Source organism: Rutidosis leptorrhynchoides, chromosome 1, assembly GCF_046630445.1.
Source record: "Rutidosis leptorrhynchoides isolate AG116_Rl617_1_P2 chromosome 1, CSIRO_AGI_Rlap_v1, whole genome shotgun sequence".
Taxonomy (NCBI): domain Eukaryota; kingdom Viridiplantae; phylum Streptophyta; class Magnoliopsida; order Asterales; family Asteraceae; genus Rutidosis; species Rutidosis leptorrhynchoides.
Window position 1 is genome coordinate 19,394,057 of NC_092333.1, and position 19,921 is coordinate 19,413,977.

Sequence of the window (19,921 nt, forward strand, 5' to 3'; positions counted from 1 at the left end):
TGGTCATTAAATGCGGGCACCCCTTAGGATTGAACCCGAGACCTCCCCTTCACTGAAAGTGCTGGTGACCACCCAGGCTAGGCCTGGATGGTTGGATTTATTCAAATTTAATTTATACTTCGTATTGTATTGTATATTTATTTATATTATATTATTATACTACATGCTAAATACGGACAACGCCTACCAATCACATCTCGCCACCTACCCAAAAAACACTGTTATACTGTAGCATTTTTTTTTTTAACAGCAGAAACTAAATTACAAACACATCAACACTAACTTGATAACAAATCATCTCATCGGATAACTAAAAAATAACATCTTCATTTAAATAAAAAACAAAAAATAACAAGATCATGAAGAATTAACAAACAATCTAATTCACCGCATCAACCACCAACGATTCTCATCTAACAATAGCACCAAGATCTGAAAGAAATACTAATTGGCGTAAGTATGTTGCATTCCTATTGGCTAAAATTACTAATATTCACTTTTATACTGTAGCGGCTACTGTAGGGGTTTTTCCTTTTTTTTTTTTTTTTTTTTTTTGTGTGTGTGTTTTTTCCCCTTCCTTCCAGAGATCTCCTCCACCTAATTTCTTCACCAACTCTTCCATCATCTACATCCCATCACCGCCACTTCACCACCATCGCCAGTCACCGTCTATTAATTCATACAAATATCTGAACACTAACAGTGTGTAAATTTTTGAACAACACGAATCTCAACAAATTAGGTAACGATTTTCAAAAGAAAATAAAAGAAAACTGTGGCGGTTTAAACGATGAACGAGAAGGGTGGTCATCAGTTCGAGTGGAGAAGTAGAAGGGCGTTCTGATGTTGATGATGAACAAGGGAATGACGACAGGGGAAAGAGGATGTCCGGCAACGGCAACATCAACGGCGGGTCGAAGTATCCGGCGGTAGAAGAAGAGAGGGAGTGTGAAGGTTGGCAAGTGGTGGAGCGCATCGATTGCTGTTGGCCACAGAAAAATAAATCTAACTGTTTAGGGTGTGTGTTAATTGCTGTTGGGCACAAACGAAAATACGGAGTAATAAAGTATCGAAATAAAAAGAGGAATTTTGGAATAAGGGGTTGTTGAAACCCTAGAAGAACATGTGCATATAAAAAGATGAATTAAGTTGTGTATCAATGGTCCCTCAAAATATATTTAAGTTTCATATTTAGTCCTTTAAGTTCAAAAGAATGCATATACGATTATATTCATATACGCTTATAATTTCAAGAAGATTTATTTTACATACTCCACATCAATATTTAAAAAAAACTTCCTCACTATCATTTTTTAAACTTCTTTAAGTAAATACTTTTTGTAGATAAGATTTTAGACTACATTTCAAAAAATTATATTATACTACACATTATAATTGGAATAAATTAGGACAATTAATTTTAACAACGAAAATCACCCCACAGCGAAGTTTTTTATTTTTATTTTTACTTTCTTTCACTTCGTTTTTTCTCCTTCTTTTTTCATTCATTTATTTTTCAAACGTAAACCTTTTTTTCAACGTTCAAACAAACGACCGTTAACCATTAATTATTATACTATTGAGGGAGCGATTCAAGGTCGTTTAATAGCCTTTGTTATTTTTTATGAAATGGCACCGTCTGATTTTTGCTACTTCGAATTTTTTGTTTTACGTGTGATTTTATCTTATTTCTTTTATCTTTTCTTTCATTAGTCATTTTAGTGTTTTCTTGGTTTTAATTAATCTTTTTTTATTGTTTATCGATAAGCGTATTGTAATTCTAAACCAAAAGTGTTACTATTATTGTTGTTGTTGGTGGTGTTAATGTCATTATTATTATTATTATTGTTATTATTATATTATTATATTATTATTATTATTTTTTGAACGACGATTTTTTTGGAGTCAGTATATCATTTATTTCAACGACCCTCATCACACACGTTTGGGCGGAAACCCGAACCCGATCGACGGTACACGGGAACATATACCACAATAAATGAAATACGTTGGTGTTCAATTGTTTTAAAGAAAATCATGTCATCCCTAAGGATCGAACGAATGACCTCTCCCTATTTCATGACAGAAAGTACATGGGAGAATTGTTAGGCTATGCCCGCAAGTTCACTATTATATTTATTATTACCCCGGTTTATCATTATTATTACTAAGTATTATTATTATTATTATTCTTATTATTATATCAATATAACTATAAGAAAGATTACATCGTATAGTAAAAAAATTATATTGTTATAAAAATATCAAAATGTCATGCTCTCCACCCTCTTTGAATTTTATTACCAAAGAATACTATAATAATTAATCCTAATCCTAATCCTAATCCTAATCCTGAATATAATATGCGCATCATTCTGAATAAGAACATATAACATATAACTTTTATGAATCAATTTCAAATTATAGTTATACATTTTTTAATAATTACTTTATAATTTCAAATAACGGCTATGTAAATTTGAATATGAATAACGGTTATGAAATTCCAAATAATAGCAACGCAAATTTAATGATATCGATATAAATCAAAATTGCATTATCAATACTTCAAGTTTCATAGCTACTATTCGAAATTGCATTGTTATTATATAAAATTGCATTGTTATTATTTAAAATTTCATATTGATATTGTATTTTCATTATTTGAAATTGTGTACACTATTATAAAATGCATAAATAATTTGAAATTACAAACAAAAAAATTTGCGATCCGCGGCGTAGCGCGGACCTCTTTACTAGTTGTCCAAATAGTTGTCCAGTAACATAGATGGATCAAAAGTATCTGGATGAATGGATCAATTCAATCCTCCGCCTAAGGTTGTCTTCCAAAATCAGACAACTCATTAACCAAACAAAACCATGTTGGAATGTTTGTGCACGTATTTATTTTGATTGATTATATGTTGAAAAGAAAAAATAAAATAAAATATTGTATTTTTCTTTGGGGTGGGGATTGTCTTAAAAAGAAGACGTGTTTTGTTAAATGGGATACGGTGTGTATTCCCAAAGATTTGGGGGGCTAGGCGTCACTCCTCTTCGTTTTAAAAACTTAGCAATGCTTGTTAAATGGTGGGCAAAAGTCAATTCTAACAAGCCTTGTCTTTGGAAATCTATAGTCACGTCCTCTTTCGGGTCTTCTTTTGGAAGAGATCTAATGCAAAGTGACTCTCCTTTACATGTTTCTCAAATTTCTCCTATTTGGAGAGACTTGAATCGCTTGCAACACAATCCGTCTCTTCTTCCAATTGTTGGTACAAATGTGTGGAAATGGAAGGTAGGGAATGGTGAAAAAATCTTATTTTGGCATGATGTTTGGTTGATCGATGGTTCGTTAAAAGACGCCTTTCCTTCATTGTCGAATCATGTCGTTTTCCTCTAATCAAGGTTTGTCAATGTTTTTCTGCCTTTTCTCCTTATACGCTGCAGTTCTGTGAGGGTGAATTGGGCTTCACACGCCATCTGTCTCTTTTTAATTCGATAAAAGCAAGTGAATTGGGCCTTCTATTAGCTACTATTCAATTGAATTTGTTGAGGGAAGACATACTGTTGTGGTCGGCTGCTCCGGATGGAGTTTATTCTGTTTCAGATGCGGTTCGAATGCTTGTTCACTCGAATTCGGTTAATCCCCCTACGTGGTCAAAAGTCGTTTGGGGCAATAATGTTCCGTCTAAGGTTATGTTATTCCATTGGCTTGCAATTCGACAGAGTATACCCGTTTATGATGTTCTTATTAAGAGACATATTTTGCCTTCGTCACATTCTAATTTGTGTGTTTGGTGTTTGGAGGAAGTCGAAACGGTCAATCATTTTTTGCTTCATTGTAAGTGGACTTTCAAGGTTTGGTCGGACCTCTTTTCATGGTGGAAGTTGGTTTGGGTCATTCCGGGCTCTATTGAAGATTTCTCTTTCGATTGGTTCTACGGGATGGGTATCAAAGCGTCCAAGTTTTGGAAGTTAATAGGTCCCGCAACTTTTTGGGCAATGTGGTTGGCAAGAAACGATTTTATTTTCAATAGGAAATTTATGTGTCGTTCGGTTTTGGTTCGCAACATCAAACTCAAGACCTTTCTTTGGGCTACAAATTTAAAGCTTTGCAACGGGTCACAATTCTACGTTTGGGAAAACAACCCGTCGTTACTTTGTTTTTAATTTTCTGGCATTTGTATGTTTTCTTTTGGTTAGACCGAGTGTATTCTCCGTCTTTGTAACTTCTTTTCTTCATCGTTTTGATGAAGAACGTTCCAATTAATTCAATGCTTTTCGCCTTTTTTTGAAAAAAAGTAATGTGTAGACCGCATGTGAAGTACACGTGAAGTTAATTGCAAAGTAATGTATAGACTGTATTAAACAGTAATTGCAAAGTTGGCATGTGAAGTTAAAAAATTAAAAACTGTTAGATAATTATATAGATTGGCCAAGTCCGTTTGTGGACTTGGGTCCATTAGGGTTTAATTAGTCATTAGGGTTTCTATGAACTCTATAAATAACGATTCGATAATGAATAATAATTCACGGGGTTTCATTTTATAACATGGTATCAAGAGCTCAGGTCTGATCCCGAGACATAGTCGGCCGCCTTGAGCCGCTGTCTCCAGCCTACCCGTCAAACCTTTCTTCTTATTCTTCTTCTCGTAAATCTACTATTTCCTATCTTTTTTCTTCTCTTCATTTTGCCCTAATAACTAAAAGAAAAAAAAACTGCCATCATTCTACTATATTGTTTCTTGATCTGCTATCTGTTTTTATTTATATTTTCTTATCGTTGATATCTACACCCACTAAATGTCAAGATCTTCTTCATGTAGTAATTTTTTCTCCATTAAAAAAAAAAATGCTTCCTCATATTCTTATCGCCGCAACATGTTTTTCTTTTTCTTTTTTCACTACCAAATCACACCCGTCAGTCAATAGCATAGGTGTTACCAAATTGCAAAACCATTCATCTCAATTCTATACCGACACCTAGCTATCCATTTTTGATGGTATTTATTTACATAAGTGTTTATTTATCCTTTACAGTTTTATTTTTACTATTTCAATAATCGGCGTGGGGATGAGCCGTCTAGCATGACTAGGTTCCAAACCCCGAAAAAAAGAGAGAATATAGTCAGAAATCTTATTTGCAGCGTTGATGAAGATTGGGATCGTCAACAAAGTTCCTTGCCCAAGTCCTGTTCAATCCTTAGGCAAAGCAAACGCCACGACGTAGAAAAAAAACGTTACGGAAAAGAAAACGCAGTCAAGCAAGACGCAACGATATCAGGGAAATCAGTCAATTCGGTGCAACAAATGAAAAAAAAAGTTTCTTTTTATGTAAATAAGGAGTATTTAATTAATGTATCCAAAGGAGACTACTATTTTATTGAGATAATTCGATATCTGTTCAACTATCATTATTTTATTAGATAAAACTTGATGTCTTCGTCAAAAAGAGGAGTGGAGTGTGATCAGAGGGTGCGTCTTGTGCGCAACTCACCTGATATCAGGTCTTGCGCTTAGGGAGTTTGATTACCTGAGGTTTACTCTCTATGATGAAGTCAATGTACTCCTTCATAGAAGGGTTTCCTCGATAATAATAATAAAAAAAAAAAAAATTTCATGTGTGTTGAACTACCATTATTAGTCACTTCTTATTAAACCAATTAATTAACCGTACGTCTAAAAAAAAGGAATATGAACAATGTTTCTGCTATGGGTCCTTTACGGTCTTGAATCTGCTAATAAAAATGTACATTCAATTATTCAAACATGGATATCTAACATCTAACAAATACTCCATATTATATAATGTATCAAACGGAGAAATATTCAAATAGTCATAAAATAACCGTTTTACGGACTACGGAGTATTTAAAAATGTTAAACCATGCTACATTGCTACGCTAAGATAACGCCAAATGGTATGATACTGGATTGAGTTTACCAATTCGAATTTTAACATATGAGTTGTCTGTCAATCTAATCATCACGCGTTGTCATTTCTGAGGAAACATTTCTAATTGATTTACGGAGTAATATATTACATGCAACTATTAACTATTATGTACTAAGACTTGTTGTATCGGTAGCTAGGCAACGGCGTGCCCGCCTACGTGGCTAGGGGCAACGCCTCCTTCCCCATGTATCGGTGCGTTGATCGAGCGAAAAAGCTATCTGGCCGTGGCCCTGCAACGTACCAAGCAACGTCCGTTGCCAAATTTTTTTTATTTTAAAAATGTTATATTTATCCCCTTTTAATATTTAAGCCAATTATATTTTAACACATCATCACAATACTCTTAACCCACACCATAAACCAACACCACCACTACTCCACAAACATAACCCACACATCCTAGTCATCAAAAAGCAACTCACGCCCTCAACCAACGCCCCAACCACTACAAGTGGTCTAAAAAGTTAAATCATAATCTAGTTGTTAGGGTCATAATATGTTCATAAAAAGTTTCAAATTCAAACTTTACTAATCGTATATTTTAAAGTGGTAAATGAAAGAACCATAAACGTTTAAGAAATAATATTTGTTAAATCACGTAAATGTGAGCAAAAATACTCATTATCTCCACATAACTCGAAAAATGAAAAACTTCTCATTACTCGGTATCAATTAGGGACGATTTTAATCTGCTGGAAAAAGATCCCAATTCAAATGTTTATGAAACAGGGAAACAAATTATTGCAACATTAATTTATAAGATAACACTTTAAAACTATCGTCATCCTTTTTCCATTGAATTATATAAAGAAACACTTATTCAACTTTCAACTAAAAGGTCTTGTTAACGTTATGTTCTTAGTTTGAGATAGTTCTAATTAATTAATTTGGTCGAATTACGGCTTTATACAAATGAGACTCAAAAGAGCTTTGTTAAACGAAGTCTTTATTGATCGTGATTTGATATGTTCATGTTGTGTACATCTTCTATCAAATGAATGTTTATTATCCAAAGTACCCTTTTCAATTTCAAATAACAATACAATTTCATATATACGAATGAGACGTAAGAAGCTTGATTATGACGTGGAACATAACGATTAAGCATAATTAAACGACGTATTCTAACCATACGCCAAACAAATACCTCCATTTTTTTCGGGACCAAGGAGTTTCTCATGGTTTCGCCACCTGAGATCGTGTTACCACCGAATGAAGCCTCCTCCAATAACGAGTTTAATTTTTTCACTGTGAATAACCCGTCATTTGATAGTGACCAACGCCACTCGTCTACGGATTGGGGATTGAAATTATAACCTGAAACAAGATCACAAAGTTCGGTTAGTTCAGCTGCAGTTCGTCCAGTAGGGGGCCTGCTCCAATCCCAGTTCCAAACGATTCGCTGGTCAACGAAACTAATTCGATCCTTGATGGCTGCAAACCGATTGTTCTCTAAGCGGAATAGTCTCCCAAATCGATCTTTCAAACACCCCTGCCCCGTCCAATTTTCCTCCCAAAACGATGTTTCTGAGTTTGCACCTGCCTTTACCACGAAAGAATTTAAGAATGGAACACCTGCTTCTTGAATATTATAACCTGTTAACAAAATTGCACGCCAAGAGGTTGGCCTTAAGGCCCGAATTACATCAGGCCCCAAATCCAGACCCCCACGCGTGCCATAGATACTGCGAATAATGCAAGCCCATAAGGAATCGATTTCGGTATAAACCTCCATCGCCATTTCCCTAATAAGGCCATATTTTTATTTTTCAACGAGCCAAAGTTTAATCCCCCGTTATCGTATGAAGCGATAGCATCCGCCCATTTAACCCAAGAGATTTTTTTGTTTTCATCCAACCCGCCCCAAAAGAAATCACGCCTCACTTTCTCAAGAATATTTAACACACACGGCGGAGCACGAAATAGAGAGAAGTAATACAATGGGAGACTACTAAGAATCGACTTTATAAGGACTACTCTACCTCCAAATGACAACGTTCGCATCTTCCAACTCGACAACCTACTTTTAATCTACTCGGGTGGAACTTAGACTACTAAGAATCGACTTTATAAGGACTACTCTACCTCCAAATGACAACGTTCGCATCTTCCAACTCGACAACCTACTCGGGTGGAACTTGACAAGAGAGGGGTTGATTTAAATAGCGTGAGATGCCCATATGTGATGATGCGATTGAATCGGTGGAGCACACTTTCGTTTCCTGCAAGTATGCTTCCGAATTATGGTCAAAAATTTATTCGTGGTGGGGCTTCAACAACACCTCCAATCTTAGCTTCAATGAAATCCTACGAGGTAATGGTCCGACTCACATGACCTCGTTGGGGAAAAAGATATTGCAAGCGGTCGAGTGGGTATGTGCGTATCAAATTTGGAAGAATAGAAATAACAAAGTTTTTCGAGGTACAAGTGTGAATGTGAAGGTTGCCTTTGATAACGTCCAAGTCAATTCTTATGAATGGATTTCGGTTCGTTTGAAAAGGAAGAAGATTGATTGGATGTCGTGACTAAATGATCCTAGAACTTATTTAAAATTGTAATCGTAATTATATTGTATCTTTTGTATTATGGTTTGTTAACTTTACAAACCATTCGAGAACATTGAGGTCTTTCCTCGTTGCCTTGTATAGTTTCGTGGTTATAATAAATTCCTACTTGCTTTTCAAAAAAATAAAAATAAAAATAAACGACGTATTTATTACATATACATTAAAGCTTAATAAAACAAAGTGTTTATTAGAAATTTAGAATACATTTGGTCGAATCACGGTTTTATACGTATGGGATGTAAGAAGCTTGATTAAACGAAGTGTTTATTGCTCGCGATGTGATATGTTTTTGTTTGTGTACATCTTTACATCAAAACGGAGTGGGTTTGAGACCGACTTAATTATTTTGTTGTTTTTTCTCGTAGTTCAGAAAATCGTTTGTTTGTCGTCTAGGTTCCTCACATCATTATTGCCACGATACCTTCTACTTTAGTTGTTGTCGGTGCCCTGTGTTTGGTCTTTTCTGCTATCACATCAAGATTACTACTGCTGCTCATGTCAATTTTAAGTGATTAATTTCTACATGCTACATTTTCATGTGCTTATGTTTCATATTTTCAAATCGATTAAAACCAAATAGAAATGAAACCGAATTTGAATTCAACTAGTGGTGTGGTCCGCGTTGCCGCAGTGTTTGGCAACCGTTGCGGGGGGCAAATCGTAACTATTCTCAGTTTGTTGCTTCAACTTCAGTGTAAATGTTTTTGGAAAGGTATGAAGTATATAATGCGTGGTTACAGTTAGTAAGCATTTGACAACAGACTTCTTTGATGATTACATTATCAATCACCATAGCATTATTTAAACAACACATCACCATGAAAAAAAATATAGTAAAACTAAAGTTCAATAGCAAGTCAAAAATCGTAGCCTAATAAAATTCTCCCTTATTCACTTCCTCATTATCACTACAATATAGTTTAAGTGATCCATTATACTTTTTTTTAAAAACTGTATAATGTTAGTTTCAAGGCTTATGAGCCAACGTATAAGCTCATCAGCTGCAAAAAATGAGCTTAACAAATTCTCCAAGTTTCAAGAAGTCTTTAAGTCCAAAACATAAGTTTATACACACACCCCGTAAATTCATATAATCTGACAAATTTGTTATAAATCATTCCTAAGCCTATTAGGTAAATTTATATCGCTCATTACTCATCCAATAAGAAATCGATACTCCAATTATGGTTTACAACTGATCTTATATGAACCAAATACAAAACACTTATTTATACTAAAAAAATCAGTTGTAAACGACAGCCAAAACATAAACAATTGAAACCTGTAAATTGCAAGAAAAGAAAACTCTAACCTCTCATCTTTATCAATCGTTGCAAACGGCATCAATCGTTCATCCATCAGAAGGTGGTGCTATGCAAGTTTAGCAAAGTTGTATCGCCATGTTCGTAAGTTCACAACGGATTTGTTGGTGGTAGCCCCGAACCGTCCCATGCTCAGCCCTATAATACAGTACATACAATATAATACTGGATCATTAAACCATTAGTAGTTTCCACACCTAAAGGGCACTAACAGGCTGACAGGTAAATAAAAACTCACAAAAGTTACCACTTGAAAGTGTATGTACATCAGTTTGTCCACTTGCATAGAAGGGCTGCATTTGATCGTCAACAACAACTTGTAACTGGGGAAAAAAATAAACTACATATAACTTAAAAAAACGTAACATATTATAAACTTAGATAAACAGATAATGTGTAATATGGTGTTAGGTATATGTTATTGGTATATATAGCGTTTAATATGTGTACGTAAGTTCATGTTTACCTGGTTCAGATGATAGTTGTCGTGTTGCAGGTGCAGCAGCTTCTTGAGAACTTACGATTGGCTAAGGAGCTTGCTTCCTCTCGTGTTCCTGCATAGTATTACGATACATCACCCAAAAACTAATCTTCTTTGGTTTTTTTAGGTGGCATTATTATTATTAGTATAATAACCAAGGATATGAACACAATTATATAATAACTATATTAACAGTAGCTAACAAAGGCAACAGTAAGTTAAAAAATAATGGGAAAGAAAAGTTAGGATCACATTTTGTGTACGAAATCAGGTAATGGAACGTGAATCACCATGGCCGCAATGCGTAACGCAGCTCCAATATATTCATCGTCACAATCTCCTATTTTCAAAACCTTTATAATTCTGGATCAAATTTAATTATATTTGTATAAAAAGTTTAGAAATACTAACGACTTGTGTTCATTTTAATCTGCACAATCCGTCAGCTTTCTTTGCGTTTGAAAGCTTTTATATACTTTTTGCAACTTTATAGTTGCCTCATACTTGGACCTGCTGAAATTAGAAGTAGAGTAGTCCAATCATTTATCCATGAAATTATCAAATACGGTGCTTGATTGAGGGGCTTGTTCTCAATCACTTGGAGTCAGCTCTAAATCGTTCCCATAGACGTGAAACTGTGGAGACGCAGTGGTTAGGTTGTTAAGCAATTCAAATACACTTGATGCGGATGAAAGTGTAAGTTTACCTGCTAAGCGGCTAAACCTTTCAACAAAACATTGACAATCGCATACGGTATACCACAATCAAAAAGATAAAAAGAAGAAAACATAGAAAACAATATAAAAAGAAAATGAAGAGCATTGTTATCTATATACATCAAGGTAACGATGCAAGGCAAATCTAAACATTTACCAAAGTATGCAATTGAGCAACATCTCATAATATTATTTAGTTTCATAAACTGATCACATCTCTACTGTTTATAGTAATGTAAGCATAACGAATACTTAATTACTGTATTTTCACTTACCTAATGCTACTGATTCAGAATCTTGCTTTATTTTCTATCTTCATATTCTTTTTATGAAAACTTCACTTACTCACTGGTATATGATTTTTTAATTACATTCTGCAAGTCATTAGCCATTAATCATAGATCACTAAACAAAATAGGAAACTCATAAAATAAACTAAACTTAACAATGAACAAATTTAAAGAATTGCAGGACCTCAAATTTAAACCAATATAGAAAAGATATTTAAAAACAAAAACCAATTTAGACATACACATACTAAGAATATCATAAAATCATAAGATACATAGGAAGATACAAAAGAATTAGCGAATTTACTTAATCCCTATATAGGTATATGAAGAGTAGATCTACAAATTGTTTCGCATAACGCTTCAGAAACAGAAAAAATTTGAGCAATCAAATTACTTAAAAAAAAAAAAAAGTGTATATGTTCTTGAAACCTAATAAGTTTTAATCCTAATATCATCTTTAATCCTACTGTCAAATTTAAATTACTAACAATTATTAAAGACCTAAGTACTAAATTATAGTTGTAGATTTTAGCGAATGGAAGCGGAATACATACCTACGATATCACATACGTCAATCCAATTTGTAACAGAAGAAGCTTGAACTTCGGTAAACCAATTGCCAGAATCCTGGAGCTTATTTTTTTTGATGAAGAACGGAAGCTATCGTTTGGAGAATATTAGGGTTTGAAGATAAGTGGGCCGATGGAGGTGATGGAGAAAGGGTTGAGATCAGACACCTCAAACCCTAATTTTAGGTGCTAGAAAAATGAAGATGAGAAGAGATGAGATGGAGAAGAAGAGGGAGGAACCATCTGGAAGAATGGCGCTACAGTATTTGCTACGGGGTCAAATATCTAAAGTGTAAGAAGACCAAAATGCCCTTAGAAGGTGGGTTACTATTAACGTATGGGATTCACCAATCATATTGCGACACCAATCACCACGATTTATATATATATATAAATAAATTGTGTTTCACTTAAAATAAAAAGCGGAAATTAGTGTTACCTTTTTAACCAAATTTTATTTAATTAACGGATTATGATAATGTCAATGTATGTATATGAACTTCAAAGTTTAAACAAAACATTTAATTTAATTTATATATATATAAAAACGAATAAACGAATAAGTTTTTTTTACTGTTCACACTATTTAAAAAAAAGTAAATATTTTTATGAAACTAATAGTAAATATTTTTATGAAACTAATGTTGAGCGATAATCGATAAAAAATTGCAAAAAAGGGCAGAAGGACTCGCACTCAGACTCACGAGGTTACCACAATCATCCACTTGATATATAGTTAGATGGGTTTGTTTATTATATATATAAAATTTATTCAAAAAAAGCTCCGTTTCGAATATAATTAGTTGCGTTTTGTTCGTAAAACTATTTCGAGTTGAATGGGATGATGGAGAAATCTAACTCGTGGCGGAAAAAAGATAAATCCCGTCAAAAATTGGGCGAGTTTTATTTAATACTGAAATGAAAAGTGACCAAAAACTTGGTTTGATTTACTCATAGTATATATGGAAATGGAAATATCCAAGTTGCAAAAAATGTAACGAGGAGGAAATACAACTACAAGACTTGATAAGAATTAGTGAAAGTGCAAACGTCCTCAATTCTATAAGAACAAATACTCATTTACCATATGAATCTCTGAATACCAGGTTCATGATTCCAATGAAAAGGCCGAAATAAGAACATTGCCATTGTGAAGATATTGATGGATATATATATGATTCCCATAAGGATCCACACTCGATCATTAGTGACATGACTATGAAGAATTAAGAAAAAGAACGCAATGGTGTAGTATCTAAATTCTATAAGCGGAGTCGGAATCAGAACAGCGGCCGAAGCAAGGAAATAAGCCAGCACCCACACTTTCTTCTGAGCTTTTACTACAATAAGATGCATGTTTTGTAATTTTATTCAGACCAAATGAAATAGATGGCCAGTTAATTAGTTTTAAACGAAACTCTAATGTTATCCGAGATCGTTGATTGAAGTCAAATGGGTAAAACTTAAAAAGAAAACTTGAAAATCAGTTGGTTTGACCTGTTACCCAACCCATTCATCAACTTTGCCACTTCTACAAAAACTATTTCTACAAATAGTAGTCTAACTCATTTTCATTTTGCCTAGTTTGCCCGTTAGAGACAAACATAGCCCAAGTCAATCATCTTGAAAGAAAAATGGGTTGAAACTGTCACCTAAATGATAACATAAAGAAGTGGTTGAAGTGGCATACTTACCTAGCATACAAAGGATAGAAATCCATGAGTAAACATATAGTGGAACAAGTAGATATCTTGTTGACCAATGAGCATTTATAAGCTTCCTCCATATATAAAACGGATAATGACGATTATCAGCAAGTAGATAGGGATGAGCGATGCTGAAATAGTAGAAGAATCAAATTATGATCATAAACTACAACTTGATATGTATGTTATTGGATTCAATGTTATTATGTTATAGTTAAATGCACTAATGAAGTGCAATATTAAGATAAAAAACTAAAAAATGTATATATGGATATTGGCTACAAGTTTGGATATATGAATATGTAACATTGACTAAAATAAATGTTGCAACTTGACTTTATAGAATTCTTGAATCATTTTCAAATGCAAATCCAAACACCTGATAAAATTAGAAGGTTATATAAAAAATGTAACTTTAGATTCTTAGGTATACCAAGTTCCATAAATTTTATTTTTATGTAATTATCATAAGGGCACAAACAATCAATAAGATTAGTAGATTAGAGACCAAACCCGAAGTAGTGCACCGAAAGAAAGCAAAATACGGTAGCAAGAAAAGATAGTAAAAAACTAATGGGGCGATTCTTCCAGAATAACATAGCCAAATTTGCAGCTTGTATTGTAGTAAAGTGCACAGGAGCCATAAAACAACATGAGACTAAGCTGTAGTACAATAACTGAGCGAAATGTGGAGAAACTGTGTGAGCTTCTTTAGCACCTGTAAATGCACACGTTGGTTTAGTTCCTGGGCTTGCATGTGTTAATTAAAGTTCCAAACTTGATTGATATAAACCAAAATATGGGTTTAGTCAACTTTCTGTTTATATTTTGGTTTAAATTGGGTTTTAATAAAGTATATAAGTATTTTTATAAGGTGAACACCCAAAGTAGATGCTGAAAGATACCAAGAACTACACTCCCATTCCAAACAACGAATGCAGCAAAAGCAATCAGCAATGCAAAGAACGGGCTGAAAGAGACAATAAGCTCCCACTTCATATGCCATGATGCTAATAAGATGCTCCAAATCTCACTAAACAAACCTTCATATATATTATAAATAAATAAATAGTTTGATATAATACCTAGCAAAATAACATAAAATCTAGAATTTACGGAAGTGAAGTTTTTATAAAGCAAGCAAAATGTATAGTCTATGTATATTCATCAATAAATATTTTTACTGAATATAACTTTATATTCAATATTCGCTAGCAGATACATATGTGTCAAATTCATTGACGAATTTTAGTTAAACAAAATTAGTTTTCCTACTTCTTAGAAAAACATGTTTCCGTATAGATTTTCCCCCACAAAAAAGGATATTATATCAATACTAGTATAACTTCAACTTATGCATGATAAATACACTCTGGAACAATCAGTTTCCCTCAAAGTTAACATTTTATATTACCCTTTTAAGATAGCACAAACCTCAGTTCAATCTATACATACGTAAACAGATCAAAATAACTGCCTCTATATCTCTGATTTTTACTAAGCATGCCAAAATATGTACTTATGAACTACCAACGTTATAAGATGAAGCAAACCTGATGAACTGTCAAAACGGGAGGGGAGACCTGTTCCATCAACAGAATGAGAAGTTATTGCAATTGCATTGCTTGATCTTCTCTTTTTCAAGTTGGAGCTGATATTAACACCTTTACTTGAAGCCAAGTAGTCATCTTTAATCTCCGACAATAAACTCTCTTCACGTTTTTGTTTAGCTTGAATAACATCAAGAACACCGGTACATGCAACAAATAGCATCCAAATAATATTTGTTTGTCGTACAAGTACAGCAACACCTCCAAGCTGCATCACAAATGGGTAAATTTTGATGGTTAAACAAAAAAAAAGAAGGTAAAATTAGAAACTGTGAGTAGACACATCCATCAAAATATTAATACACGTGTCAGATGATTAACAGAAAAATATAAGTATATGCTTGAGTGTCCTTTGGGTGACTTGAACATTTTCTAAACCATTTTTTTTATCAGCTAACACATCTGCCCCACTGTCAGCAAAATATAACCCAGATTAATCCATTTTTACATACATGGCCACATGGGTTGAAATTTCCTGTAGTGATTGCACAAGACCTTTAAATGTATTATGGGTCACTCCCCACACCATTATGAAGGAGGTGAGTGTATCATAATTTCAAATAATTGGCGAATTCGTTGGTTCAATTCCTATCGGTTGTACCCCAATGGGACCCTCCAATTTATGTAGACGAGTAATTAGAAATACAACAGTAAATTAATTATTAATTATTAAATTATTAATTATATATCCAAAAGGATAATTGATGGAGCCAATAATTACCAAAGCACTGGACAGGTAGTTCTTCTTGAGACACATAAGATACATAGCAAGAACAAGTGTAAGTGATGCAACATCGGTATAGTAAAGAAAAGTGAAGAACCAGTGAAGAGGATATAGGGCCAGAACAACTGCATAAAATGTTGCTTTTCGGTCGTTTAGTGACGGCTGCAAACATTTAATTATATCATAAACCAACACGCTGCAAATTACAGCCAATAAACCATTGGTGGAACGAAGAACTGATGTCGAGCAGGCGTTTATAAAAGATGATGTTGGTTTTATAAATAGCATGCCGGGAAACAAAGAAGCAACATATGCAAGTGAAAAGAAGTACCTGCAGAAACATTGTACAATTGTACATACACTTTTGTCATAAATGAGGATGAACAACTAATTACACGGATGACATAAAAGTAACATCTAAAGATTAATCCGACAAATGCAAAAAATAACCTTAAAGGACACAAAACACATCTATGATTTAGTTATCTATCATTGTTGAGATAGCAAAATGGACAGTTGGACTGTCATACGGGTTGGGTAAAAGGTCAAATGGGTAGGGTTGAGTTGACTCGCTGAAAATTTGTGTCCATTTTTTTTAGTTATAAGATAACTTACAGATTAAGATAATTACGAACTATTGACGAGAGTATTCATTCTTTTAAGCGATTTAAAAGGGTGTATGCAGTCGTACACTTTGGTTTCTTTGGACAGTTAGAGATAATACATAAACCCAATTATCCCAAATAAACCCATTATTAGGTAACTGTGTGGCAATTGTCACCAAAAATCAAACAAATTGAATTGTAAAAGAAAGAAACACTTACAGTCCAGGTGGAGTAGTTATCATAGGATCCCAACTTCGAAAATTTCCTAAACAATACTGTTGAGCCTGAGGAACATGAAATATTTCATCCTACACCCAACACTTTGACTTTAGTAAATCAAAATCAATCAAAGGGGTGTCTTATTCAGGGAATATTGGGTACCATGTATGGTTCAGGAACAATGTGATTGACAAGAATAGATATGGGCATGATCCATGAGCTAACAATCAATGCAACTGCGATGCGACCCATTTCTTAATCCGGGTCAGGATTATTTTGATGTGGGCTCAACTTTAACTGCAGGGTAGTACATTGCAACAACCATTATATCATTACAGAAGCTTTTCAGAAAAAAAAACCATTACATAAATTAACTTAATTGTGGAATCGTATACTAAGAAGACGAGAAATCGGGAGTTAAATATGAAGAAATTAAAGTGATGCAAACCCTAAATAGAGATTAAAAAAAGAAATTAAAAATAAACTTACTTGTTCGGGTGTTCAGATGAATGGGTTGCTGAATTATCGAGAATGATAAGATCATTTGTTATTGCGAAAGAATCGTTTTTGAGATGTGAGGCAGTATGGGTGCTGTTTACGGTTTTACTGTAATTTTATACAGTAACACCATTTGTTACCACCGAGCAGTGGTGTCCCCGATCCGCAGTTGAGGACGAAGAAGTGACCTAAATTCGATTTTTTCTCTTCAAACTACGCGCAGATTCTACTTGATGGATTTCCTTCTAAAGGTGTATAGGTAATATGATGGTGTGGGTGGTTTGACTGGGTTAGGGATGTAAAAATGACATGTACAATGGGAAAATCGAAACCCGTTAATCGGGTCTGATCTGAGTCTGTCGGGTCATGGACGGGTATGAGAATGGTTACAAAAAATTTTCTGTGTTCGGGTATGGTTTTTGATACAAACTCGTATACCCAACTCGCATACCCGTATACCCGGCTCGAAGAATTATAATAATAATTTTTATGTATTTCAGTATTAGTATTATATAGTTAATGTATGAAATATATCTCTTATTTGTTTTGAAAACGAATATATTCAATATAATCATATACAATAAGTTTTCGAGATATGATATTTTATATACTTTATGTATTTGAGTATTTTATAAACTTTTCAATCAACTTTTTATATGTATATTTTATAATACTTTAAACATGAAGTGATTAAGTTATTTTTCGATATTATAATTTGGTAACTTATTGAAAAATAAATATTGGATGACTAATCGGATATACCCGTTTACCCGTGAAGAAACTCGATAGTATGTAAGTAAATGGGCTCCCGACGGGTTTCGAGCCGAGTTTGGAGCAGAGTTTCTTAATCGGGTTCGGGTCCGGAATTACCTAAGCCCGACCCAAACCCAACCCGGTGCCATCCCTAGACTGGTTTCACATGTGTTTAACTTCTAACATGATATTGAAAAGGATGATGATATATATCCACCATGATTTTTACTTCATCCACCATAAGTTATGCAATAACAGGTTGTGCCGTATGATATGTTAATGCACATGTATGGTGGAAGAAGAAAAAATCATAGTGGATATATCAATCCCTTATTTAAAAACAGGTTCCGTTCCACAATTTTAATTTAAAAGAAAATGAAAGGAAACGAACAGAATTTTAAAAATATTGATGTTTCTGAGTTTTGATATGAAGGAAGTGGATGGATGATTTCAGTGTAATTTGAAATGTCCCGTTCATATCGATTATAAACGTTTCATATTAGTTGATTTCCTTGTGAGGTATTGACCTCTATATGATACGTTTTTCAAAGACTGCATTCGATTTTTAAAACAAACCATAACCTTTATTTTATCGATAAAGGTTTAAAATATTATGATGTTTATCAAACAATGATAATCTAAAACATAGCGTTTTCACATGACCATTACATAATGGTTTACAATAATATTACACAACAAAATAAGTCTTCAAATGCAGTTTTTAAACAATATTATACAAGCATGCAGACTCCAATCTTGTCTTTATTTAGTATGCAACAGCGGAAACTCTTAATAATCACCTGAGAATAAACATGCTTTAAAAGTCAATAAAAATGTTGGTGAGTTATATGTTTAACCTATATATTTATCAATTCGTAATAATAGACCACAAGATTTTCAATTTTCATTTCTCAATAACATGCAAACTGCATAAAAATCATTCATATGATGAACACCTGGTAACCGACCTTAACAGGATGCGTATAGAATATCCCCATCATTCCGGGACTCTCATCGGACATGATAAATCGAAGTACTAAAGCATCCGTAACTCGGATGAGGCTTGTTGGGCCAAATAGATATATCTTTAGGATTCGCGTCAATTGGTGGCAATTATAATAAACACCAATTCTTAGGCTACCAAGCTAAAAAGGGGCATATTCGGTTCGATAATTCAACATAGAATGTAATTTCGATCACTTGTGTCTATTTTATAAAATATTTATAAAACTGCATGTATTCTCATCCCAAATTAATAGATTTTAAAAGTGGGAGTATAACTCACTTTCACAGATTTCCTTCGTCGAAAAAAAACACTTGGCCACGGGTCGATTCACGAACCTATAACAAATATGTACATATATATCAAAGTATGATCGAAATATATTCACAACATTTTTTATTACGTTTTAATGATTTAAGTTTGTTAAGTTAACAGTCTAACGTTAGTAATCTACAACTAGTTGTCCACAGTTATATGTACAGAAATAAATCAATATATATTATCTCGAATCAATCCACGACCCAGTGTATACAAGTCTCGGGCTAGATCACAACTCAAAGTATATATATTATTTTGGAATCAACCTCAACCCTGTATAGCTAACTCAAGCATTACTGCATATAGAGTGTCTATGGTTGTTCTGATATATATATATATATATATATATATATATATATATATAGATGGGTCGATATGATATGTCAAAACATTGTATACGTGTCTATGGTATCCCAAGATTACATAATATATGTTAGAATACATGTATAATACAATATAAGTTAGTTAAGTTATGATTTGTATAGATTTGTTACAAATTTCACGTAGCTACAACAAGCAAAATTATCCAATCTTGTTTTACATATAACTTCTTCGTTTTAAATCCGTTTTGAGTGATTCA

At 33.6% G+C, this 19,921-nt stretch overlaps 2 protein-coding genes across 2 annotated transcripts; one reads left to right on the plus strand and one right to left on the minus strand.

Moving 5' to 3' along the window:
• Positions 1-3,004: 3,004 nt before the first annotated feature.
• On the plus strand, positions 3,005-4,170 carry LOC139845506 (uncharacterized). Its single transcript, XM_071835786.1, has 2 exons — positions 3,005-3,295; positions 3,448-4,170. Exons 1-2 carry the CDS (start codon positions 3,005-3,007, stop codon positions 4,168-4,170), a joined length of 1,014 nt encoding a protein of 337 aa, XP_071691887.1.
• Positions 4,171-12,905: 8,735 nt separating this feature from the next.
• LOC139857364 (dol-P-Glc:Glc(2)Man(9)GlcNAc(2)-PP-Dol alpha-1,2-glucosyltransferase-like) lies at positions 12,906-17,471 on the minus strand. Its single transcript, XM_071846111.1, has 9 exons — positions 17,259-17,471; positions 16,932-17,066; positions 16,770-16,858; positions 15,943-16,276; positions 15,165-15,429; positions 14,517-14,654; positions 14,125-14,329; positions 13,600-13,742; positions 12,906-13,245 (listed from the first exon to the last, which is right to left on the minus strand). The coding sequence occupies exons 2-9, from the start codon at positions 17,019-17,021 to the stop codon at positions 12,986-12,988; spliced, it is 1,524 nt and encodes a 507-aa protein (XP_071702212.1). The 5' UTR covers positions 17,022-17,066; positions 17,259-17,471; the 3' UTR covers positions 12,906-12,985.
• Positions 17,472-19,921: the final 2,450 nt, after the last annotated feature.

Bases quoted from the DNA above. Each gene is read 5' to 3' on its own strand.
- LOC139845506 (XM_071835786.1), top strand. From the start codon at position 3,005: ATGGGATACGGTGTGTATTCCCAAAGATTTGGGGGGCTAGGCGTCACT. The intron at 3,296-3,447 runs GTAGGGAATGGT...TATACGCTGCAG, and splicing joins CAAATGTGTGGAAATGGAAG to TTCTGTGAGGGTGAATTGGG.
- LOC139857364 (XM_071846111.1), bottom strand. From the start codon at position 17,021: ATGGGTCGCATCGCAGTTGCATTGATTGTTAGCTCATGGATCATGCCC. The intron at 16,859-16,931 runs GTACCCAATATT...TGTTGGGTGTAG, and splicing joins TTGTTCCTGAACCATACATG to GATGAAATATTTCATGTTCC. The intron at 13,743-14,124 runs GTTTGGTCTCTA...CTACTATTTCAG, and splicing joins CTTTCGGTGCACTACTTCGG to CATCGCTCATCCCTATCTAC.